A 26,289-nucleotide genomic window follows, 5' to 3' on the forward strand; every position below is an offset into this window, starting at 1 on the left:
GGCACTCTTGCCAAGGGCGCCACCATCTTGCTTCCAGCGCACTCCCTCAGACAACACTTGGGCACACCCATTTCCAACGTGCCTTGCCCATGAAGTCAGCGCAGCCGGAAGATGGAGGAGGAAGGCCCTCTGGACGGCACTTCCAACACCTGAAGGCTGACATACAGGCATGCGCCTGCTCTTCCAGTACCAGGACAGAAGTGGGTAAGTAGGAATAAAAAAAATATTCAACCCGCCCAGGTCTTAGCACAAGGGTTCCCGTCAGGACAGGAAAGGAAACCCAACTGAAGCGGGGGAGAGGTACCGCCCTTTTATTTCAGTAGGTTTCCTGTCCAAGCTGGGTGGATCCCTCTTTCAGGTGTGTTGTCATGGGTGAAGGGGAAATCTGCCTTTTCACATCACCGCCTAATACTCATCAGAAGACAAGAAAGAAAAAGCTATGGAAAGAAAGGCACTTGGGGAGCAGAATGTATGAAAGATGCATGAATATAGTACCAAAGCTGATAAATGGGTGCGTTGGGGGGGGGAATCAACATGCAAATATGCAGAAATCTTTAACCGATACACAGGAAAATAAGGAGTGATTGCTTTATTTACAGCCCACAGACTCAAGTTAGGTTACATACACAGCAAAAACCAGTATAGTAATTTCTTATATACAAGAGTGTTACAGGGACTGTCAGCATGTTTTTGCCATGTAATCTGAGAGCAGAATAACATAGGGCAAGAGAGCCTTATTTCAATGATGTATCACTTACTGGACTGCTTGGAGTAGTTTTGATAAAATTGCTGCTTTATCTGTTGTAAATGTAGCAGTGGTCATAAAACTAAGCTGTGTATAACCCACCCACATCACTAATTTACAGCTTCCTGGGTAACACAGATTAGTCGGACTGACCTGCACTTGAAACCTAGTCCTGCAGTGAATCTCATGCTGATAAAACACTAAAATCAGACACTTTTGCCCTATATTACACTGTCAGATTAAATAGCAAAAATCTGCCAACATTTCCTTTAAAGCAGTTCTTATACTTTAACCTCACCCATAGGTTTTGGCTTTCCCATTGAGGTGTAAAGCAGTGGTTTAAAAAGAAATCACAGGCAGACAACACTAATGCAAAGACCACAGTCCTGCATCATTCTCTCCATACTTCATCCTAGGGCAGTCAGCTTACTCTGCTGAAGTAGTGATTAGAAGGCAGAACCGGCCCTCTCAACCCCTCAAGGGCACCCAGCCAATGCCAACCACAGGCTAGCAAAAAGCTGCAACATGAAAAAAAACAAACAAAAAAGACTTGCATGTACAATTAAAAAAATCCCAAACAGTCCTAATACACGATCTCCCAACATCTTTATACAAAAAGTCACAAGACAACGCACAGCCTGTCACACATCTCATATACAGACATATCTATTTTCAAAGATATCTCCCTAAAGTTATATTTATATAAAAAGTTATTTGGCTTTTGTGCTTTAAAACAGGATCACAATTTTTTTTTTTAAAGTCCAAGCGTTTCAAACTGCGGAAACTCGCATGATCAGTCCACAAGCACTCCAGAGGAGTGGTCAACTAACATGGGTAAAGGCCTCCAGCTGTAGAGACCTTAACAACATGGTTGGCAGAGCAGAGTGAAGCACACAGGATTATCATGATCCGGCCAGGTATCCAAAGTGATTTTGATCAGACTCACAGAGCTGGAGACTAGGCTTGCTCTCTAGAGGGTCTTTACTACATGGCTGTAGAGGTCGGATTTTGAAGAAATCTGAGACATAGCGAACCTGAAATAAAAAAAAATAAATAAAAAAAACAAAAAAAAAAAACTTATGAAATAAAGGAATGCAAAAAATAAATTCCAATGTAAGAGGGATCATCATTGTCTAATCCAGTGTTCCCCAACTCCGGTCCTCAAGAGCCACCAACAGGTCATGTTTTCAGGATTTCCTTAGTATTGCACAGGTGATAATTGCATCATCTGGAGAGGCAATAAGTCCATCACCTGGGCAATACTAAGGAAATCCTGAAAACATGACCTGTTGGTGGCTCTTGAGGACCGGAGTTGGGGAACACTGGTCTAAGGGATAACATATTTTGAAATATTTAATTTAAAAAAAACCCAAAACATATCTGAACTTACATTGAGCACAGCCACAATTGCACCTTGCAGAAATCCGACGAGAACATCACTCCAGTGGTGTTTGTAGTCCGAAACCCGTGTATATCCGACATATAGGGCAAATGACAACAGGAAGAATTGAATTGTAGGACGAAGCAGGCGAGCCCATTTACCACACAACCGTGCCTGGATATATAACTGAAAAGAAGGGGAGACAAATTGGCACAAGATATGACAATCCGATTCTAAGCTCCAGAAAAAAAAAAAAAAAAAAAAGAGTAAAGCAGTGAAAAAGAAAAACGTAGTAAGAAAAAAAAAAAAAAAAAGTAATTGAGCAGTATAAGGTTCTGATGCACATGCTGGCCAAGAGGAACAGAAACTGAACAGGCCCTAATTCTGTAATTGGAGGGCTTCCCTTAAATAATAAAATTAAAGGTGGTTCTGGGACTTCATGAATCGTTTATTTTAGAAATACTGTAGGATTCCTTTTTACCTTTAGTGCAGTTATTAAGATAACCCCATACCAGTTGAGTCACTTGAAATAATTCCCAGTCTAAAAACCGCTATGCGATTTTGAGAATGTGGCAGTAGATACGAGACGCGGTATTTAATAAATCACCGGGATTCATTTAACTCCCTAGTTTATTTCTATATTATGCTTTGTTTATATAGCACTCTACAGACATCACTGTCACCATACGAAATTTAGATTATGAGAATCCGTATGTTTTGGGAGTGTGGGAGAAAGCCAATGCAAACACGGGGAGAACATACAAACTCCTTGCAGATGTTGTCCTTGGTGGCATTTGAACCCAGGACCCCAGTCCTGCAAAGCAACAGTGGTAGCTACTGAGCCACCGTGCTGCCCTATTTACGAGTATTTACTTCCACCGGAATGTCCAATAGTGGTCACCATAATCTGTGAGGCATGAGAGTTGGCTTGAATCTTCACTATCACCACTCCCAAGACAATTAGAAAGCTAAAATATTGGTAGGCCAGTTTCCACAGAACACTGCAGGAAGAGAGACTAATGCTATATAAGTCATTCAAAAGCCAGTTTCCAAAGATCAAATTGGCCCAGTACACAAAATGTACAACACTGCACCAATAAGAAGTAAAAGGGACCATATACTAAAGTGATACTTACTGAGAGGAAGAGCATGCAATACATTCCAAATGATGAGTGCCCAGAGTAGAAGGAAAGCCTGAAAAATAATCGTTACAATGGATTAAGCACAACATATGACAGAAAAAAACACATGCAATACCGAGACAATAAAATGGCCCAATACAAAAAAGGTTAAAAGATTATAAACTAGGCACATTGGAATTTAAAGTGTATTGTGATCTTACCTGGACTCTGTTACATTTGCATTACTTCCACGGCATTCAAATTCCGTCACATAACCTGAGCAGTTCACAATCCTCCAGTCAGGGTTACAAACTGCCAAAAAGTTGGGGCGTGGACGTCCTACCATGTACTTTGCAAGATCAGTGAGGGACTGGCTGACTGAGGCTCCAAACAAAAAAGTTCCAATCACCTTGTACAGTGCGGCCACATAGTTGTTACACTCTGAGCGGGAGTACAGTCGTTTAGAGAAGACCATGTACATCTCTCCTGATGTAATCTGGGGACACAAAACACATCAGCATATTAGAAAATAGTCTTCACTGGAAGCGCGTACCTATTAGAGAAGAATATTCAGTGACTGGCTACTAAAGTGCTCAGTGAAAACCTTTACATAAAGTCCACGTTAAGAAATTAGGAGCAACGAGAAGTATGAACGTGAAACCTATATAAAAAACTTACAGTAATATATACAACGAAATTAAAGGGAATCTGTCACCACTTTTTGGGCTACTAGGTAAAAATACCATTCAATTCAGTGCCCCCCTATGCATTACACAAGTACTTCTGATACCCCGACTCCCCACGTATGATCCATAAATACCTTTTCTATTCCTCTAGCGCTGTATGTTAATATGGTCAGTCCGGTCTGATGGGCGGGGCTTAGTGTCCGTCTCTCTCCTCCCCCCCTCGCTTGCTTGTACGCATTCCTTGCGGTGAATTTCGCGATTGCGTAGTTTTTGCGCGTGCGCAGTATGCTTTACCCAACAGTGGGCAAAGCAGAAAAGCTGTATTGCGCATGCGCTGGCATATGCTTTCTATGTACCGGAAGTATTTCAATGCAGTTTCTGTGTTCCGGGCCATAGAAAGCAATCACGTATGCTGGCGCATGCACAATACAGCTTTTCCTGAATTGAATGGTATTTTTACCTGGTAGCCCAAAAACTGGTGACAGATTCCCTTTAAAGAAAATGTTGGGAAAAATAGAAGTTTTTATACTTAGGAACTAGAAGTGATGCCACCCTATCCATTTCAATCACTGGACCACCGACCTGACTGCAGGAAAACAGCAGCATTGTTTAAATGGGAGCAAAACTTCCAAGGGAACTGCCAGTTTCCCATCAAAGATATACAAATCCAAAGCAGGCTGCAGCACACCCAAAATAGTGAAAAAATCCTTTATTCACCAATACCATAAACACTGCTTTAAACCCCTTAGTGACAGAGACAATTTTGACCTTAAAGGGAACCTGTCACCCCCAAAATCGATGAGGAGGTAAGCCCACCCTCATCAGGAGCTTATCTACAGCATTCTGTAATGCTGTAAATAAGCCCCCGATGTATCCTGAAAGAGGAGAAAGAGAGGTTAGATTATACTCACCCAGGGGTGGTCCTGCTGCGGTCCGATGGGCCTCTCAGGTCCGCTCGGCGCCTCCTATCTTCATTCCATGACGTCCTCTTCTGGTCTTCACGCTGCGGCTCCGGCGTACTTTATCTGCCCTATTGAGGGTAGAGCAAAGTACTGCAGTGCTCAGGCGCCAGAAAGGTCAGAGAGGCCCGGCGACTGCGCACTACAGTACTTTGCTCTGCCCTCAATAGGGCAGATAAAGTACGCCAGAGCCGCAGCGTGAAGACCAGAAGAGGACGTCATGGAATGAAGATGGGAGGCGCTGTACCGGACCTGAGACGCCCATCGGATTGGACCACCCACCCAGGTGAGTATAATCTAATGTCTTTTTCTCCTCTTTCAGGTAACATCGGCGGCTTATCTACAGCATTCCAGAATGCTGTAGATAAGCCCCTGATGACGTGAGCTTACCTCACCAGCCATTTTGGGGGTGACAGGTTCCCTTTAACAACCAAGTCAAATTTTACAATTCTGAACAGTGTCACTTTATGTGCTAATAACTCTGGAACGCTTCACTGGATCCCACTGATATGGAGACTGTTTATTTGTGACATACTGTACTTCATGACAGTGAAAACATTTCTTTGATATAACTTTTTTTTTCATTAACGCAAAATTGGCAAATTTTTTTAATTTTAATTTTTACTTTTCATGCCCTTAAATCAGAGATATGTCACACACAAAAAGTAACATTTCCCACATGTTTACTTTACATCAGCACAGTTTTTGAACCTACTTTTCTGTTAGGAAGTTAGAAGGGTTAAAAGTTGATCAGCGATTTTTAATTTTTTCAACAAACCTTTTTTTTTTTTTTTAAGGAACCACATCACATTTGAAGGGACTGAGGGGTCTATATGACAGAAAATACCCCAAAGTGACACATTCTTAAACCTGCACCCCTCAAGGTGCGCAAAACCACATTCAAGAAGTTTATTAACCCTTCAGGTCATTCCCAGGAATTAGTGGAATGGGGAAGGAAATAAAATGAACATTTAACTTTTTTTTCACAAAACTTTAGAGTCCAGTGTTTCCCAAACTCCAGTCCTCACGGACCCCAACAGGTCATGTTTTCAGGATTTCCTTAGTATTGCACAGGTGATGGAAGTAACTGGAGTTCTCTCACTTGTGCAGCACTATGGAAATCCTGAAAACATGACCTGTTGGGGTCTGTGAGGACTGGAGTTTGGGAAATACTGCTTTAGTCCCAAACTTTTTTTTTCTCACAAGGATAAAAAGAGAAAATGGACGACAATTTGTTGGGTAATTTCGCCTGAGTACACAGATACGCCATTTGTTGAGGAAATCTGTTTGGGCGCATGGCAGAGCTGGAATGGAAGGAGTACAGTTTTACTTTTTGAACGCAAAATTGGCTGTAATAGAGAGCAGACACCATGTCGCGTTTGGAGACCCCTGATGTGCCTAAACAGTGGAAATCACCCACAATTGACACCATTTTGGAAACTAGACCCCTCAAGGATTTTATCCAGGGGTATAGTGAGGATTTTGAAGTCACAGGTACGACACAGAATTTGATAACATTAGGTCCTTATACTGAATATGTCGTCATTAGTGTTGAGAGCAAGTGCTCAATACTCCAGTTTGCATTGGTTGCTTGGGTATACACTAAATACCCACTTTTTTCCCAGGAAGATGATGCAGAGGGTCAGGAAAATGAGCAGGAGGGACCAGGGAGAGCCCTATATATCTTTCTCCTCTGACATGTATATCATTTCAAGAGAGTGAAATTATTTTAACCCCCTTAATGACCGCCAATACGCCTTTTAAAGGGAACCTGTCGCCACCAAAATCGAGGGTGAGCTAAGCCCACCAGCATCAGGGGCTTATCTACAGCATTCTGGAATGCTGTAGATAAGCCCCCGATGTATCCTAAAAGATGAGAAAAAGTGGTTATATTATACTCATCCAGGGGCGGTCTGGTCCGATGGGTGTTGTGGTCCGCTCCCTCCTATCTTCATCAGATGACGTCCTCTTCTTGTCTTCACGCTGCGGCGCAGGCGTACTTTGTCTGCTCTGATGAGGACAGAGCAAAGTACTGCAGTGTGCAGGCGCCGGGCCTCTCTGACCTTTCCCGGCGCCTGCGCACTACAGTACTTTGCTCTGCCCTCAACAGGGCAGACAAAGTACGGCTGCGCCGGAGCCGCAGCGTGAAGACCAGAAGAGGACGTCATCCAATGAAGATGGGAGGCCCCGGACCGGACCGCGACGCCCATCAGATCGGACCGCCCACCCAGGTGAGTATAATCTAACCTCTTTTTCTCATCTTTCAGGATACATCAGGGGCTTATCTACAGAATTACAGAATGCTGTAGATAAGCCCCTGATGCTGTGGGCTTAGCTCACCGTCGATTTTGGGGGTGACAGGTTCCCTTTAACAGTTAAGGGTACCTATTCCTCAGCGCCACTTTTAACCATTTTAATATGCATTGACGGCCATTAAGGGGTTAAAATATTACCAAAACCATAATGTGGTCTGTTTTCTGTTACAGAATTAATCATGAGCGCCAATACAACCCATTTTTAAATCTAACAGGATTTGCGGCTTTCACCCCCAATAATGACCCTCCCTGAGCCTTCTTTAACCTACTGTTGAAAAAAAGATCACTCTTCCAATAGTGTTAGTTCTGTCAGGTGAGCATGCTCAGATACACCTAATGGCACGGTGTAATAAAACATTCTACATCTGGGCTGAAGCACATTTGAGTTACACTATGCTGAAGATCCCATTGATATAAGGTGCCTTTGCACCGAAGGACCCTAATAAAACATCCCCAAGGCCACTCAAATGATTCCTCATTGCCCTGACTCATGCTGTAGCACAGCACCGCTATGCGTGTAGGAAAAGCATGATCATGCTCTGACAATCCCATTGAACAGTGGAGATTGTAAATAATAATGTATATTGGTCAAATAGCTGGTCATGGACACACCATTCAATACCATCAATGATTAGCTCATCCATGCCCATTTTGAAATCTATCTAGATCTATCAGAAAGCACACTGGAGAGCAGAGTGAGGTGCCTGCAGTACTGTGAAGAAGCAGTGTGCTCCTGGAAAATGTAGTTTTAGTAGATAAGAAAAGGACCACCTATTCTGCTTTTTGAAGCTGGATGCAACTATATATTGGTCTTGCATGGTATATTAACTGTGCTTTGCAAAAACATGGTCATAGTGGCAATAACCCTTTAAGGATTTAACATTGCTCTAATACACTGGTCTCAAAGTGGTCCCTAAAGCTGTTAGGAAACACCGGCCTGGCAGGCTTCTGCTGAAAGTAGTAGTACCAGCAGAATCTAGAGACCTCTGCCATAATAAAATCTTCAGAGTGGATTAAAAGCATGCAGAAACGGTTCTTAATAGCGCCCTCCAGCACAATCCTTCAAATGATAAATAAGACAGTGAAGGATGTAAAAGCTTTAATAAAAGACAACGATAATACTTACAATGATAACTGTGCAGGAAATTGTGACTCCAGCCATCAGGCCATGAGTAATAGTGTCATCTCGGTAAGGATATTTAATAGTTTCATCGTTACAATAAAATCCACGCTTGTATGGACTGTTCACCAGTGTCATAATAATAAATGGCATGGACGCTGAGGAAAAAAAAAAAAAAAATAGTGTGTAAGTGATCATGTGCAAAAAGGAAATGAGACATACCTGTAAGTACACAGGGTGTGGGCGATTTGACTGTCTCCGTTTACTGACAGACCCCCAGCGCACTCCCAGAGTCTATACAGCGATTCCACTACTTGCATATGTAAAAAGCGCTAACAAGTTCCCTTTAATTTCATATGGAGATTTTTCGCAATGGGATGCCGTACAAATTGGTGAGAAGAAAATTACTGCATGTTTTATTTATTATTATTTATATAGCACCATTGATTCCATGGTGCTGTACATGAGAAGGGGTTACGTACAAAATACGGATATCACTTACAGTAAGCAAACTAACAATCACAGACTGATACAGAGGGGCGAGGACCCTGCCCTTGCGGACTTACATTCTACAGGATTATGGGGAAGGAGACAATAGGTTGGGGGTTGCAGCAGCTCCGGTATTGGTGAGGTGGTAGCTTCGGTAGTGATGAAGAGGCAGCGGGGTTAGTGCAGGCTGTAGGCTTTCCTGAAGAGATGGGTTTTCAGGTTCCGTCTGAAGGATCCAAATACGGTTGATAGTCAGACGTGTTGGGGCCAAGAATTCCAGAGGATGGGGGATATTCGGAAGAAGTCTTGGAGGCGGCTGGGTGAGGAGCGAATAAGTGTGGAGGAGAGAAGGAGGTCTTGGGAGGACCGGAGATTGCGTGAGGGAAGATATTGGGAGATTAGTTCAGAGATATATGGAGGAGACAGGCTATGGATGGCTTTGTAGGTCAGTATTAGTAATTTGAACTGGATACCCTGAGGGAACAGGAGGCAGTGAAGAAATTAGCAGAGGGGAGAAGCGGAGGAGTAGCGAGGAGAGAGATGAATTAGTCAGGCAGCAGAGTTAAGGATGGACTGGAGAGGTGCAAGGGTGTTAGCAGGGAGGCCACAGAAAAGTATGTTGTAGTAGTTGAGGCGGGAGATGATGAGGGCATGGACAAGCATTTTAGCAGATTGACGGTTGAGGAAAGGACAGATTCTGGAGATATTTTTGAGCTGGAGGCGACAGAAGGTGGAAAGAGCTTGCATGTGCGGTTTGAAGGACAGGGCAGAGTCAAGGGTTACTCCGAGGCAGTGGACTTCTGGTACGGAGGAGAGTGTGATGTTGTTAATTGAGATAGATTAGGTCAGGTAAGGAAGATCTATGAGATGGAAGAAAGATGAGGAGTTTGAGGAAGCGAGAGGAGAAGAAGGAGAATATGGCTGATAGACACTATGGGATTCTGGACAGCAGAGATGTGACATTTGGGCCAGAGAGGTAGATCTGAGTGTTAGTGGAATCCATGAGACTTTATGAGTTTTCCCAGGCCAAGTGTATAGATTGAGAAGAGTAAGGGTACCGTTACATTAAACGATTTACCAACGATCACGACCAGCGATACGACCTGGCCGTGATCGTTGGTAAGTCGTTGTGTGGTCGCTGGGGAGCTGTCACACAGACAGCTCTCCAGCGACCAACGATGCCGAAGTCCCCGGGTAACCAGGGTAAACATCGGGTTACTAAGTGCAGGGCCGCGCTTAGTAACCCGATGTTTACCCTGGTTACCATCGTGAATGTAAAAAAAACCAAACAGTACATACTCACATTCCGGTGTCCGTCAGGTCCCTCGCCGTCTGCTTCCCGCACTGACTGTAAGCGCCGGCCGTAAAGTAAAAGCAGAGCACAGCGGTGACGTCACCGCTGTGCCCTGCTTTCCGGCCAGCACTCACAGTCAGTGCGGGAAGCAGACGGCGAGGGACCTGACGGACACCGGAATGTGAGTATGTACTGTTTGTTTTTTTTTACATTTACGATGGTAACCAGGGTAAACATCGGGTTACTAAGCGCAGCCCTGCGCTTAGTAACCCGATGTTTACCCTGGTTACAAGCGAACGCATCGCTGGATCGGTGTCACACACACCGATCCAGCGATGACAGCGGGAGATCCAGCGACGAAATAAAGTTCCAAATGATCTGCTACGACGTACGATTCTCAGCAGGGTCCCTGATCGCTGCTGCGTGTCAGACACAGCGATATCGTATGGATATCGCTGGAACGTCACGGATCGTACCGTCGTAGCGACCAAAGTGCCACTGTGAGACGGTACCCTAAGGGTCCTAGAACAGAGCCTTGGGGGACTCCAACAGAGAGGGTGGGATGAGGAGGTAGTGTGGGAGTGGGAGACGCTGAATGTGCTGTTGGAAAGGTATGAGGAGATCCAGGATAGGGCAAGGTCTTTGATGCCAAAGGAGGAGAGGATCTGTAGTAGGAGGCAGTGGTCAACTGTGTCGAAAGCAGAGGACAGTTTTAGAAGGATAGAGTATAGTCCGTTACCTTTGGCTGTGAGTAGCTCGTTAATAATTTTGGTCAGGGCTGTCTCAGTTGAGTGATGGGAGCGGAAACCAGATTGTAGATTGTCAAAGAGCAAGTTAGATGAGAGGTGGGAGGAACGTTCAGCGTGCTCCAGGAGTTTGGAAGTGAATGGGAGCAGCAATATTGGGCGATAGCTGGACATAGCAGTTGGATCGAGGGTTGGCTTTTTAAGGATAGGCGTGATTGTGGCATGTTTGAAAGCAGAAGGGAAAGTGCAAGAAGTTAGTGATAGGTTGAAGAGGTGGGTTAGGGATGGGATAAGAGTGGCGGTGAGGTTGGGGAGGAGGTGGTATGGGATGGGGTCGAGCACACAGGTGGTGAGGTGCGAATCGGAGGGGAGACAATTACGCTCCCCTTCAGTGATGTTGGATAGGGAGGTTATGGGGTTTGGGCATTAGTCTGGTATACAAAGGGGTTGCAGTGGTTGAACAATGAAGACTTGCCTTGTTTGGTTGATCTTATTTTTAAAGTGCGTGGCAAAGTCCTCGGCAGAGATGAGGGAGGTTGGAGGGGCGGAGGAGGGAGTTAAGGGTTTTGAATAACTGTTTGGTGTTGTAGGATAAGGAAGATACGAGGGTTGTGAAGGTGGCCTGTTTAGCAGAGGTGAGGGCAGATTTGAAAGTGAGTGTTGCCTGTTTGAATGCAGTGAGGTCGTCTTGCGAATGTGTTTTCTTCCAACGCCGCTCTGCAACCCTGGACACTTGCCGGAGCTTTTCAGTGGCGTTATTGTGCCAGGGTTGTCTATATATACGTAGCACTCTGTCATGAACGAGAGGGGCAACCGTGTCAATAGCTGATGCGAGAGTGGCATTGTAGAAAGCAGTGGCACTGTGTGACATGGAGTGAGGATATGGATGCCAGTGGTAGGATAGAGTCAGAGTGTGTGGGTGTCTAGGTGTGCGGGGTTTCTGTGGGAGGTGCGCATGTTACTGAACATGGGTGATCGGTGAGGAGGACAGCGATGAGAAAGTGGGCAGATGGTGGTCGGATAGAGGGAGGTGAAGTTAGATAGAGAGCAGAGACGGGTGAAGACCAGGTCTAATGTATGCCCGTCTTTGTGGGTGGATGCAGGGGACCACTGAGTAAGTCCAAAAGATGAAGTAAGGGATAGAAGTTCTCTCTGCTGTATTAAGGCGCCAGAAGAATATCACAGTATTACCATGTATATACTCCTGCACACGGCTCCATCACATGCAGTGGGCCATAGAATGCACACCACACAATTGGTTTAGACGGTGAATGACTGATAAAAATGTATATCAAAAGTGGCTCAGTGGTTAGCACTGTAGCTTCCCAGCACGGGGTCCTGAGTTCAAATCCCACCAAGGACAACACATCTGCAAGGAGTTTGTATGTTATCCCCATGTTTGCGTGGATTTCATCCGGTTTCTCCAGTTTCCTCCCACATTCCAAAGACAAACTGATAGCGAATTTAGATTGTGAGCCCCATCGGGGACAGTGATGATAATGTCTGTAAAGCGCTGCGGAATATGATGGTGCTATATAAGCAAAGCATATTAAACAATGCACGGCAGTTGCCCAATAGCCCATAGACGACAAGATTACTGATGAAGCCAGTTGCATATTTCAATGTCTTTTTTACAGGGGTAATGTGTGGACAATCTTTAAAAATTCAAGATGCTACGCTGCCACACATACATCCTGGTATTGGAGGTGTTAAGTCCAGGAACAGGGTGCAGCACATGGATTACCTGGGCAGGTCTGAGCTCTCCATAGCTGGTTTAGCTGGTTTTGGCACAGGGAAACAAAAAGCCACATGTTTACTTGTATGCGGAGGTTCCTGGCAGTCACCCGACACTGGGTCATCTATTGTCTACTGTGTCAGGTCACTTTTATAGCAGCATTATGTATTCGAATACTACAGCATTGAAGCGGTTGTAACACTATCATATGAAAACATAAGAAGCGGGTGGCATACGAAATACTTGGCCACTTGTTTACATATGGTCACTGTAGCAAAATGTGCATCTTTGCTGGGCAATGAGACCTTCTGAGAAATTCATAAAGGGATAAAAAGGGGTGTGGGTGGCGATAGGACATCGCACGCCATTTTGAAATTTTGGTTGACATCCAAACACCCATATTTCTCCACCACCCCACATTCTGCCCAGTGCTCCAGATTCTCCAGGAATATTATGCTGTGCAAATGAAAATTTGCACCGAATAAATAAATCGCCAATGGTTGCGAGAGCAAAAAACAAATCAAATGTGGAAAGGCCCATGTGGGGCGTGTGAATGGCCACTATGGACAAATGTTTCCTAGTGGGACATCTTTAGTTACCGTAATTAACCCTGGTTAATAGGGTATAGGGCAGAGCTACTAGATGTAGTGATCCATTAAATGCCTTCAAAGTAAATAAAGGGGCTGTTGAGTACAACTCTGCTGGAGAAGAGGTGAAAGAGCAGAGACCTCCCAGTAGTAATCTCCATATGTATGCTTAGGTATTGGTCCAGCACAAAAAGGTTACACAAAGCGTACATATACACAACAATTTAGCCACTGAAATTTACCACTGATATATTAATATCTAAGTAAAAAAAAAAGTACATAAGAGATAAATATATATATATATATATATATATATATATATATATATATATATATATATATATATATATATAATTATTTCCAATATTAAAATTTCACTAACAACTTGGGGCAGAGGGACGCCATTGTATCCGCCGGGATTGTGCATTCATAATATCATTGATGCATTCATACTTCTAGCTTTGGCTTTACATGTTTGCAGCACAGCACTATTAGATGGACCGACATGACACCAGACTGCATTTCTACTGTGATTATCTGGATATGCTTATATAGCAGCCTTTATAAGACCTTGTATATTTATTTGTTTTATACGTTTCCAATCAACTACTTGGGTACCTTTTATGCACAACAATACTTACCGTATATACTCGAGTATAAGCCGAGATTTTCAGCCAATTTTGGGGGTTGAAAGTCCCCCTCTCGGCTTATACTCGAGTCATACCCAGGGGTCGGCAGGGGAGGGGGAGCTGTCTAATTATACTCACCTACTCCTGGCGCGGTCCCTGCAGGTCCCTGGTTCCCAGGCGCTGCAGCTTCTTCCTGTACTGAGCGGTCACATGGTACCGCTCATTACAGTAATGAATATGTGGCTCCACCTCCATAGGAGTGGAGCCGCATAGTCATTACTGTAATGAGCGGTAACGGTGACCGCTCAATACAGGAAGAAGCTGCGGTGCCGGGGAAGCAGGGACTGCACCGCGCCAGGAGCAGGTGAGTATAACGGGGAGGGGAGCGCTGCGCGATATTCACCTGCTCCCCGTTCCGGGCGCCGCTCCGTCTTCAGCGTCTCCTGCAGTGACGCTTAAGTCAGAGGGCGCGTGGTTAGTGCGCGCCCTCTGCCTGAACGTCAGTGCAGAAGATGCTGAAGATGGAGCGGCGCCGGAACGAAGTCAGGTGAATATTGAAAGCGCCGGGGGCCTGAGCAACGAGAGGTGAGTATGTGATTTTTTTTTTCTTTATTGCAGCAACAGCAAATGGGGCAAGTGTCTGTATGGGTGATCTTATGGGGTCATAATCAACATTTGTGCAGCACTATATGGGGCAAGTGTCTGTATGGGGCTATAATCAACGTTTGTGCAGCACTATATGGGGCAAGTGTCTGTATGGAGCATCTTATGGGGCCATCAAACTGTATGGAGCATTATATGGGGCTCCTGATTCAATATGGATATTCAAAAACACTTAACCTACTGATGTCTCAATTTTACTTTTATTGGTATCTATTTTTACTTTTGACATTTACCGGTAGCTGCTGCATTTTCCACCCTAGGCTTATACTCAAGTCATTAAGTTTTCCCAGTTTTTTGTGGCAAAATTAGGGGGGAGGGGGGGGGTTGGCTTATACTCGAGTATATACGGTACCTTTATTATATGCTTACTCCCAACTTGGTCCCATGTTTAGTCTTATTTGGCAGCATTTATACTATATATTCCAATTACATTCTGGCCCCTACACATCTTGACTGGGTGCAAATATACGGTATATACATTTCTTTGTCTCATATGTTTCAATTGTTTATCTATCCTGTGCTGTATACCATATAATCACCTCCCTCTTTTATATTCATATCCAGAACTTTTCTAATGTTGGAAATAAAATAATCTTTTATTCTCATCTTTATGTACCGTATTTTTTTAACCTAGATATTAATATATCAGGGGTACAATTCAGTGACTAATGTGTAAACCTTGAAGTACTATACCCAGACTATATGAGTCAACTAAAGGTACCGTCACATTAAGCGACGCTGCAGCGATATCGACAACGATGCCGATCGCTGCAGCGTCACTGTGTGGTCGCTGGAGAGCTGTCACACAGACCGCTCTCCAGCGACCAACGATGCCGAAGTCCCCGGGTAACCAGGGTAAACATCGGGTTACTAAGCGCAGGGCCGCGCTTAGTAACCCGATGTTTACCCTGGTTACCAGTGTAAATGTAAAAAAACAAACACTACATACTTACATTGCCGTGTCTGTCGCGTCCCTCGCCTTCAGCTTCCCTGCACTGTCTAAGCGCCGGCCCTAAAGCACAGCGGTGACGTCACCGCTGTGCTTTGCTTTTACGGCCGGCACGGACACATTCAGTGCAGGAAACTCTGAGCAGCAGCGCGGACGCCGGGGGACGTGACAGACATCAGAGGGTGAGTATGTAGTGTTTTTTTTTTACTTTTACAATGGTAACCAGGGTAAATATCGGGTTACTAAGCGCGGCCCTGCGCTTAGTAACCCGATATTTACCCTGGTTACCATTGTAAAACATTGCTGGCATCGTTGCTGTTAAACACGACGATACACGCCGATCTGACGACCAAATAAAGTTCTGGACTTTCAGCAACGACCAGCGATATCACAGCGGGATCCAGATCGCTGCTGCGTGTCAAACACAAAGATATCGCTATCCAGGACGCTGCAACGTCACGGATCGTTGTCGTTCTCGTTGCAAAGTCGCTTAGTGTGAAGGTACCTTTAGACTAGGACAAAAAAGTGTGATAGATACACAACAATGTCTACAACAATATAACGTGGCCACCAGAACAAGAAGAAAAGCGAACATCAATTAAATATAACTACCGTAAATATTTTTAAATATTACCCATGTTGGATCACATCAGCTTGTGAAAATATCCTAGTGTAGACAGATATCCTAGTAATCCTCTGGGACAGCGTTCATCAAATGGGTTGCCCAGACAGAAGATATCGCTAGCATATTCTAGGATAGGTATGGTATACCAGACTGCTGAAGGTCCGACACCCATATTAGTCACTTTAATTTTTTTCCAGCTTTTTCAGTTCTGGTTGGATATAAACGGCAAACAGACCTGGACCATGTTGCAATGGCCAATACACAGTGAACAGAGCAGTACTATTCCGGCTCCATTCACCATTTTCATCTGGTGACAATGAAGCTAGAAGCAGCCAATTGGTATAAAGGTCTGTGCCACAGACACGAGAGTGGAAGATCAGGGTCCAAAGGTCTGGAGAGTTTGATGCAAGGGGTCAAGTTCCAGTGACTACAGAATGGGTCTTTTTGCGCTATATAAATTCCTCAGCTACCTAATCACCAGTTCCATCTTTTATTACACGTTAGAGAAATCTACAATCAGAAGCAAAATGATATTTGGAGATTTTAATTCTCTACACCAGATACAGCACATTAATCTATTGGATCACAAAAAAAAACCAAATCTCAGCTTAAGTCTTAAGGGGGCTGCCTAGTAAAAAAACAAGTGATAACTTGCTGGTTGGTGGGGGTCTAACTTCTGGGTCCAGGACAGATTAGCAGATCAGCATTTCTTTTCCCTGTGGAAAACTTGTCCTCAATACAAATGTTCAGCTACTTCTCCATTCATTCCCTATGGGGATGTTGGATAAGGTGGTTTTCAGCACAACTATGTAATACAATGATAGACTCATTGGATTCTTCATCATCTTTGCAACTGCTGTAGGTAAAATGAATCCTCATCTGAAACTGAACCAGGCTATAATAGCCGATGGCCAAAGATTGTAGCTGCTGGACCAAGAATTGCTAGCCAGACTTAATATAGAGAAGGAGTTCACAGTGATGGACCAAACTTTGTCTAAACAACCATCATCAGCACTGTAAGCTCAGGGTGAAAACACAGCCTGTAGAATAGGATCAGTGCAAGAAAAAGCAATGCCGACATGCATGGATATATTTAAACCGCTACGATGTGCATACAGACTACTGCTGTGGCGAACTTTAGGACTTCAACAACAGTGGCACTGACCGACCAGGTGTATTTGAGGTTTGCCCTGTAGCTTTCTGAAGGAAAAAAAAAAATAAAATATTTGGGCATGTTGAATTTCAAGATGCCCAATCCTTTTTCTCAAGAGAGATAACCATTAACTTATTCCTTCCAAAGACCCAACTGAGGACCAGGTGGAAGAAAGGCGATACAGGCAGCTAAACAGGAAAGGGTTCTTTACAGAAAGAGCAGTCAGTCAGTGGAATGCCCGACCACAAGAGGTAGTAATGGCAGACACCATAGCAGCTTTTAGGAAAGGGCTAAGACATAACATTGAGGGTTATAGTTACATTAGTGACGAAATGTACAATTGGTGGAGAAAGGTTCAACTTGACGGGTCTTTTTTCAATATAACTATGTAACCTGCCAACAGAGATATCTGGCAGCAGCCTACTCCCATGTCCCATGTAGGGCTTGGTGAATTTCAAAGCCCAATTCCTTTGTTCACCATAGAAGGTTCAACATCAGATGAAGGTCCCTTTTCATGGGCGGAATTGGTGATTCCTGATCATCGGCCTGTATAAACATGCTATTGATCAGCAAACGAACAAGTAAAAGGATTATCAGCTGAGCTGATCATTTCTTGGGCATTATCACTGCTGTGGAAGCACACCTCCCTTTGTGCTAGTAACAATACGCAACCTGCATGGAGTCCGCACTGTTAAGGTACCGTCACACTCAGCGACACTGCAGGGATATAGACAACGAGCCGATCGCTGCAGCGTCGCTGTTTAGGTCGCTGTTTAGGTCGCTGTAGAGACGTCAAACACAGCAGCTCCACAACGATGCAGGAGCGATCCTGTGACGTAACGGCGACTCACTTATCGTTCTCGCTGGTTGTTAGCTCCATGTAAAACATTGCTGGCATTGTTGCTTTTGCTGTCAAACACGACGATGCTCGCCGACCTGACGACCAAATAAAGTTCTGGGCTTCTAGCTCCGACCAGCGATATAACAGCAGGATCCAGATCGCTGCTGCGTGTCAAACACAACGAGATCGCTATCCAGGACGCTGCAACGTCACGGATCGTTGTCGTTCTCGTTGTAAAGTTGCTGAGTGTGAAGGTACCTTTAAGCTATTGCTGAAAGACTTGTTATTTCTATTAGCAGTGATCTTTACAGCTAGAAATCTGCCCATAAACCCCACCATCGTGTCACTCTCCCCACTGAGAACAGTATTCACGTGCCGTGTTGGGAGTGTCGGGTGGGGGGGGTATAGCTGGTCAAATTAGTGTATAGACACCTTAACTCATTTTATATGGCTCAATTCTACCTTTGTTATTAAAAAAAAAACAGTTAAAGGATATGTAGGACACAAGGAACTAATTAGGGGGCAACAATACTGGAGGCAGGCGCCTGGATCTGTTATCAATTAGAAGAATGCATTCAGTAAAACCTCACAAGCTGCATAAAGCCAATGCAGTGATCAGATGTCAGAAAAGAATAGCACTGACAAATCCATGGCTCGGCCAAGAGATCACACGGCACACAATGCAGCTAAAATCTGACTATTTGCAGAACAACAAAGAATAGACAATGAAGAGCAATCTGCATTGTGAGCTCTGGAATGCCTTGTAATGTTTACAAGCCTAGAGGAATCTGCCTGTGAAGGATATTGCAGCCAACCCTTTGCTGTGTGTGTACACGTGCCAAATGTGCGGGAGCGCAAGCATGATGGGCGCCGGCAAGTTACTAAAAGGGTAGCCGTACTTTCAAATAACTCTCTAGAATAAACTGTCCTGTGGAGGTACGTGATATCAGTCTTGCTCTCTGCAGGCTCGATCTTAATTTTCCAGTGACCACCAGCTAGTAGGAGGTAGACTAGCTGTTATGTCTCCCATAGAGACAGAACAAACATGGAGGACAACATATTGAGTCCAACGACCGCCACCTCTCCATAAAGTTTAATAGGCCTCACTGTGCTGGAAATCTGTCCTGCAAAATGGATTTGGTTCCACCAAAATTGCTGGGGATTTTAGGATGCAGGAGAAGGGGAGAGCGGCTACTAATTGGAGCAATACCTTATCAGAAAATAAATTCTGCTTCCATGACAGTTCTTACATTCACATGTCCTACAAAGTTTGTTGAAAGTAGCTTCTTTGAAGCATATGTGAAATTCAGCACTGGTGCGCTAGTCCTTGCTGGAACTTTGCAATGATATCAGAAGGCTCTTCATGCTAGCATTATGGCTTCCATTTATCATGCTAGATTTGGGTACACAGATAGCAGCAAATTTCATGGGACCCTTTGAACTTTAGCATTGTAGTATTTTTAATGGGCAAGGATGTCAATGGAAGAGCTGGTGTGGGGGAAGCAGTATCTCCCAAGTTTGTGCAGAGCTTTGTAGCTGTGCTCCCTCATCTTTCAGCAACTTTCCATTTTTTTTAGAAAAGCAATGGAATTCTGCCACAAAGGTCATCCATTAATAACCAGGTTTCTATGGAACTACAATTAAATATCAATGCCCCAGACTAAGTCATCCAGCATGCACAGGATCTATATAGAGGTCTTCAGCTTTAATGGGATTGTCCAGTTTAGAACACCCATTTTCATATACACTATTTTAACTTCAGTTAAGAAGAAAAATGATTGTTACAACTACCCCTCTCTTATTAGGATACTAGTCCCACTCTTGAACTGCACTAAAATCAGATTATTTTATTTTTTTTTACAAAAATTAGTGGTGCACAGCAATATTAGCTTATCAGAAGTTTACCCCCAAAATTCAACATTTATCAGTTTTATCAAAAAATTAGAGTTAGAATATACAGCGAAAAAAATAATAGAAATAACAAAAAGCACTTAAAGTATAACTATGTGGAGGTAAACTCCCTTGCCCTTTGGATGCCCTAGGTCTATAAACCTTCCCTGGCTGCGAAGGTTGGCATCCTAGCTTGAACGCAATGTGGCGCCCCCGCTCACCAACGGCTATCCCTAGTGTTCCCTAATGCACCCTATTGTTGGATAATTTAAACACCGAAACATCAATATTAAAACTACACCATTCTTTTCGATTGGACTCAATTTAGCCAGTAAGCAAGGGAGTAGATAAATTGACCACAATTGGTCCAGATACCCAAAAATAATTTTAAATTTGATAAAACAATCTTATTGACTAGACTACAGCAATGCCAGCTATAAAATATCAAGTGTATAGTCCAAAAGCAACACTTTAACAAGGCCTTAGATATTCAATTGTCCCAGTCAAGTAGATGTCAACTTGTCGTAAACACCACAATTTAATAGACAATGATAATGCAGTATCTGATTATCCCTGATTATCCCTCAAAATGTCCCGAAATAGCACCATGCCTTGATGCGGAGGTTGGCACCACTGCTCACCGGCGCCTGACCCCAATTGATCCAAATAAGTTACTATACTAGGATTGTTGACAGTGGACCAGTTATATCAATGTTAGATGTAGTACAAGGCAGAAATACAGGTGCATCTCGCAAAATTAGAAGATTATCAAAAAGTTAATTTATTTCAGTTCTTCAATACAAAAAATTGAATCTCATATATAGTCATTTCAAACAGAGTGATCTATTTCAAGTGTTTATTTCTGTTAATGTTGATGATTATGGCTTACAGCCACTGACAACCCAAAAGTCATTATCTCAGTAAATTAGAATACTTTATAACACCAGCTTGAAAAAATGATTTTAACATCTGAAATGTTGGCCTACTGAAATGTATGTTCGGTAAATGCACTCAATACTTGGTCGTGGCTACTTTTGCATCAATTACTGCATCAATGCTGCGTGGCATGGAGGTGATCAGCCTGTGGCACTGCTGAGGGGTTATGAAAGCCCAGGTTGCTTTGATAGCAGCCTTCAGCTCGTCTGCATTGTTGGGTCTGGTGTCTCATCTTCCTCTTGACAATACCCCATAGATTCTCTATGGGGTTAAGGTCAGGCGAGTTTGCTGGCCAATCAAGCACAGTGATACTGTTGTTTTTAAACCAGGCATTGGTACTTTTGGCAGTGTGGACAGGTGCCAAGTCCTGCCGGAGAATGAAATTTCCATCTTCAAAAAGTCAAAAAGCTTGTCGGCAGAGGGAATCATGAAGCGCTCTAAAATTTCCTGGTATACAGCTGCGCTGATTTTGGTCTTGATAAAACACAGTGGACCTACACCAGCAGATGACATAGCTCCTGAAACCATCATTGATTGTGGATACTTCACACTAGATAGACCATGTCCAGACCCTTATAAAGGCAAATATCTAAGTTGTCACAGATCTCACATGTCAATGAAGATCATAAACCAATGAGAAAACAGAGATGAACCATACATGCCTATTTACAGTTTTTTTTTAAAGGGAATCTGTCACCTAATTTTGGCTCTATAAACTGTGACCACCGCAATCAGGGGCTTATCTACAGCATTCCTGAAAGACAAGAAAAACAAGTTAGATTATACTCACCCAGGGGCGGTCCGGTCCAATGGGCGTCGCAGGTCCGGGGCCTCCCATCTTCATACGATGTCGTCCTCTTCTTTGCTTCCTGTCGCGGCTCTGGCACAGGCGTACTTTGTCTGCCCTGTTGAGGACAGAGCAAAGTACTGCAGTGCGCAGGCGTCAGGCCTCTCTGACCTTTCCCGGCACCTGTGCACTGCAGTACTTGGCTCTACCCTCAACAGGGCAGACAAAGTACGCCTGCGCAGGAGCCGCAGCGTGAAGACCAGAAGAGGACGTCATCGTATGAAGATGGCAGGGTGCTGGACCCGGACCGCGACACCCATCGGACCGGACCGCCCCTGGGTGAGTATAATATAACCTGTTTTTCTTATCTTTCAGGTTACATCGGGGGCTTATCTACAGCATTACAGAATGCTCTAGATAAGCCCCTGATGGCGGTGGCCGCAGTTTATAGGGCCAAAATTAGGTGACAGATTCCCTTTAAGTATCTGTTGGTAATTCATTCAAGGGTCACTGCATAATTGCATGAGAAACAATATATGCAGTTTATTATTGTCTCATGATTAATGAGCCCAAAACAATCTGAGGGAAATTAGTGGTGCTCAGCAATATAATGAATCGATTTCAAATATACACTCGCCAGTCGATTACATGATCCAGGCTGTGGATACTACTATTGTGGCATGTAGCGCATATTCACTCTAGAGGACCTGTCCTACATTGTATTACACAGAGACCTCAGGGAGGTTTTCGTGTATTGTGCCTATTTTGTTTGTTTGGTTTTTTTCTATTTTTAAAAACAAAACACTTCCCAGTCTTCTGGTAGGATCAGGTTCCAGTGTTGGTTAATTCTACAGGTTAAACAATTAGAGGTAATATGGTTGTATGAATATGCATACAACTGTCAGTATAATACCTAGTCTCATTTTTCCTTGGCTCCGAGTCAATAATGTGCAATAATGCCAAGTAAAGTTCAAGAGTAATAAAACTAAGACTTTTTCTCCATATATTTTGCAGACATGTTTCATGCTTGCAGTTTGCTGGGGCTCCGAGTACTGAAAAGCCCACTGATTGCTAAAAAGATGGCAGAGATGTGAGCAGCCAGGGAGGCAGAAGTGCACAATTCCTGCAGGAGTGCACGCGCGCAGAGTGAACTGATACAACAGAAAGCCCATCTACTGTATCTGTATTCCGATCTGGGTATGTGCTCAGGCAGGAATTGTGCATCTAGAGGGCAGGAGAGCACATCTTCTGTAGTTATTTGTTTGGTCGGTGGGGTCTAAGGACCCATGACTACTGTATCTGTATTTCAATCTGGGTACCTGCTCAGGCAGGAATTGTGTACTTCTGCCTCCCTAGATGTATATCGTATGCTGTTATTTGGGCAATTGGTGTGGGTCTAAGGACCCATACCGCCACCCACCAGCAGGCATGTTAGGTGCCTGCAAAATAAGAAATGCTTAAAACGTACTCTTTAACCTTCGGGGTCTGGATTCAATGACATGTACCCAAAATATGATTTGTGAAAAATCTTTACAAATTATGTTTTTCTTCACTCAGATAAATTTTGTGTATCATCCATAGCAGCAAAGCTATCCTGGCTAGTGTATGCTTAAAATATGATGTGTCCTTTGCCATGGAGGTGATACACTGTATTACAAATATATGCAGTATGATGTTGTTATTAAACATTTGTAAGTTGTTTTCACTGTCATTTTCTGGGTCACACCACACAGACATCTTACTAAATAAGCACTTAATTGTGGAACTATTTATACTTGGGCGTATGATGATCGGCCATACTAAGACACCACCTCTGCCACTTATTTTTAACATTTACATTAGGAGTGTCTAAGATATAAAAAAATGTATTATATACAACACACAGTGTGCGTGTCTATATAATAAATATATATTACAAATTAGTATGCAATGCAAATGGGGTTTTACAAATTCTGTGCACATGCAGCAAGTCCAAATCTGAATCCACATAGTTGACAAACTAGGAAAGACAAAAGCCAAAACAAGTGAAAACATTTACAAACGTGCACACTGTGCCAGAAGCCATTTTTAGGCAAACATCTTGCACTGAGTACAGCCCATATCACAGACACTGAACCAATAAAAAAAAAATCTAGATAGAATGAATATCTGGATGTCAAATAGTGATCAATAATGAAAAGGTGGAACATATGGTTACATAGTGATCAATAATGAAAAGGTGCAACATATGGTTACAGATGGAAAATAAATAATGCAGTATAAAAAGAACATAAAAGATGCAAGTGCCAAGCGCTTAGTTATCCGTGTGACCTGGCTCCTACAGAAAGCCTGTGAGAATCAGAATCGAACACGTATTGTCACAAAAGGAAGCCACCTCACAACAGTCTCTCCAGGAGCCAATTCACCCGGGTAACTACACACATGACACTTTATTGCCCAGTGTTACTGCTTACATCTTTTAGATGCTTTTGGATAGCCCGGTGACAGATTTTGTCCTAGGAAACATTTTGTGTCGTATAAGCTTTTGAGTTTGCTTTACAATAAACATTCAGATTCTTAAAATTTAGAAAGTGCAACTTGAATTTTTGTATGTGTCTTGCCTTCTTTTTGGGTTATACAGTGGGGCAAAAAAGTATTTAGTCAGTCAGCAATAGTGCAAGTTCCACCACTTAAAAAGATGAGAGGCGTCTGTAATTTACATCATAGGTAGACCTCAACTATGGGAGACAAACTGAGAAATAAAAATCCAGAAAATCACATCGTCTGTCTTTTTTATCATTTTATTTGCATATTATGGTGGAAAATAAGTATTTGGTCAGAAACAAAATTTCATCTCAATACTTTGTAATATATCCTTTGTTGGCAATGACAGAGGTCAAACGTTTTCTGTAAGTCTTCACAAGGTTGCCACACACTGTTGTTGGTATGTTGGCCCATTCCTCCATGCAGATCTCCTCTAGAGCAGTGATGTTTTTGGCTTTTCGCTTGGCAACACGGACTTTCAACTCCCTCCAAAGGTTTTCTATAGGGTTGAGATCTGGAGACTGGCTAGGCCACTCCAGGACCTTGAAATGCTTCTTACGAAGCCACTCCTTCGTTGCCCTGGCGGTGTGCTTTGGATCATTGTCATGTTGAAAGACCCAGCCACGTTTCATCTTCAATGCCCTTGCTGATGGAAGGAGGTTTGCACTCAAAATCTCACGATACATGGCCCCATTCATTCTTTCATGTACCCGGATCAGTCGTCCTGGCCCCTTTGCAGAGAAACAGCCCCAAAGCATGATGTTTCCACCACCATGCTTTACAGTAGGTATGGTGTTTGATAGATGCAACTCAGTATTCTTTTTCCTCCAAACACGACAAGTTGTGTTTCTACCAAACAGTTCCAGTTTGGTTTCATCAGACCATAGGACATTCTCCCAAAACTCCTCTGGATCATCCAAATGCTCTCTAGCAAACTTCAGACGGGCCCGGACATGTACTGGCTTAAGCAGTGGGACACGTCTGGCACTGCAGGATCTGAGTCCATGGTGGCGTAGTGTGTTACTTATGGTAGGCCTTGTTACATTGGTCCCAGCTCTCTGCAGTTCATTCACTAGGTCCCCCCGCGTGGTTCTGGGATTTTTGCTCACCGTTCTTGTGATCATTCTGACCCCACGGGGTGGGATTTTGCGTGGAGCCCCAGATCGAGGGAGATTATCAGTGGTCTTGAATGTCTTCCATTTTCTAATTATTGCTCCCACTGTTGATTTCTTCACTCCAAGCTGGTTGGCTATTGCTGATTCAGTCTTCCCAGCCTGGTGCAGGGCTACAATTTTGTTTCTGGTGTCCTTTGACAGCTCTTTGGTCTTCACCATAGTGGAGTTTGGAGTCAGACTGTTTGAGGGTGTGCACAGGTGTCTTTTTATACTGATAACAAGTTTAAACAGGTGCCATTACTACAGGTAATGAGTGGAGGAAAGAGGAGACTCTTAAAGAAGAAGTTACAGGTCTGTGAGAGCCAGAAATCTTGATTGTTTGTTTCTGACCAAATACTTATTTTCCACCATAATATGCAAATAAAATGATAAAAAAACAGACAATGTGATTTTCTGGATTTTTTTTTCCTCAGTTTGTCTCCCATAGTTGAGGTCTACCTATGATGTAAATTACAGACGCCTCTCATCTTTTTAAGTGGTGGAACTTGCACTATTGCTGACTGACTAAATACTTTTTTGCCCCACTGTATATTATGGTTAGCACATCATCAATATTAATGTAGGTTTTGGTAAAGATGTATAACGCTTTTCGCTAAGGATTTTTTCCACTGCGCATGATCTTAATTATACCCAACACAGCCGCGATTCTCCCGACCAGAGAATGACAGCTGCATAAAAATATATGAAGCAGTCATGCTTGGTGTCGGAAGAACCGCCGGCTAGTCCATGCAGCCCAGTCCTAATTATACAGTCATCTGACTATGCTTACATTCATAAGGGGGTGCTTTCACCTCCCTGCGGATGTTTGCTAAATCTTGGTGAGAGAAAATGAATTGTCAGCAAGTAACTGACTGGTAATTAGTGGTAAATTAAAACATTCCTTACCGAACTTACCAACACCCCATGCAACCCTAGTCTTGCACACCAGCTGGTATCACCT

At 43.5% G+C, this 26,289-nt stretch overlaps 1 protein-coding gene across 1 annotated transcript in view; it reads right to left on the reverse strand.

Annotated features, from left to right (window-relative positions):
• Positions 1-574: 574 nt before the first annotated feature.
• PLPP2 (phospholipid phosphatase 2) overlaps positions 575-26,289 on the reverse strand; it is a 41,501-nt gene continuing 15,786 nt past the window's right edge. The window contains exons 2-6 of the mRNA XM_077270854.1: positions 8,334-8,485; positions 3,469-3,743; positions 3,263-3,320; positions 2,136-2,312; positions 575-1,779 (exon numbers count right to left, since the gene is read on the reverse strand). Of these exons, the coding sequence (XP_077126969.1) occupies positions 1,648-1,779; positions 2,136-2,312; positions 3,263-3,320; positions 3,469-3,743; positions 8,334-8,485 (794 nt within the window). The 3' untranslated portion in view covers positions 575-1,647. The remainder of the gene's footprint in view (positions 1,780-2,135; positions 2,313-3,262; positions 3,321-3,468; positions 3,744-8,333; positions 8,486-26,289) is intronic.

The sequence above is a fragment of the Ranitomeya variabilis genome, chromosome 1 (genome assembly GCF_051348905.1).
Source record: "Ranitomeya variabilis isolate aRanVar5 chromosome 1, aRanVar5.hap1, whole genome shotgun sequence".
Classification (NCBI taxonomy): domain Eukaryota; kingdom Metazoa; phylum Chordata; class Amphibia; order Anura; family Dendrobatidae; genus Ranitomeya; species Ranitomeya variabilis.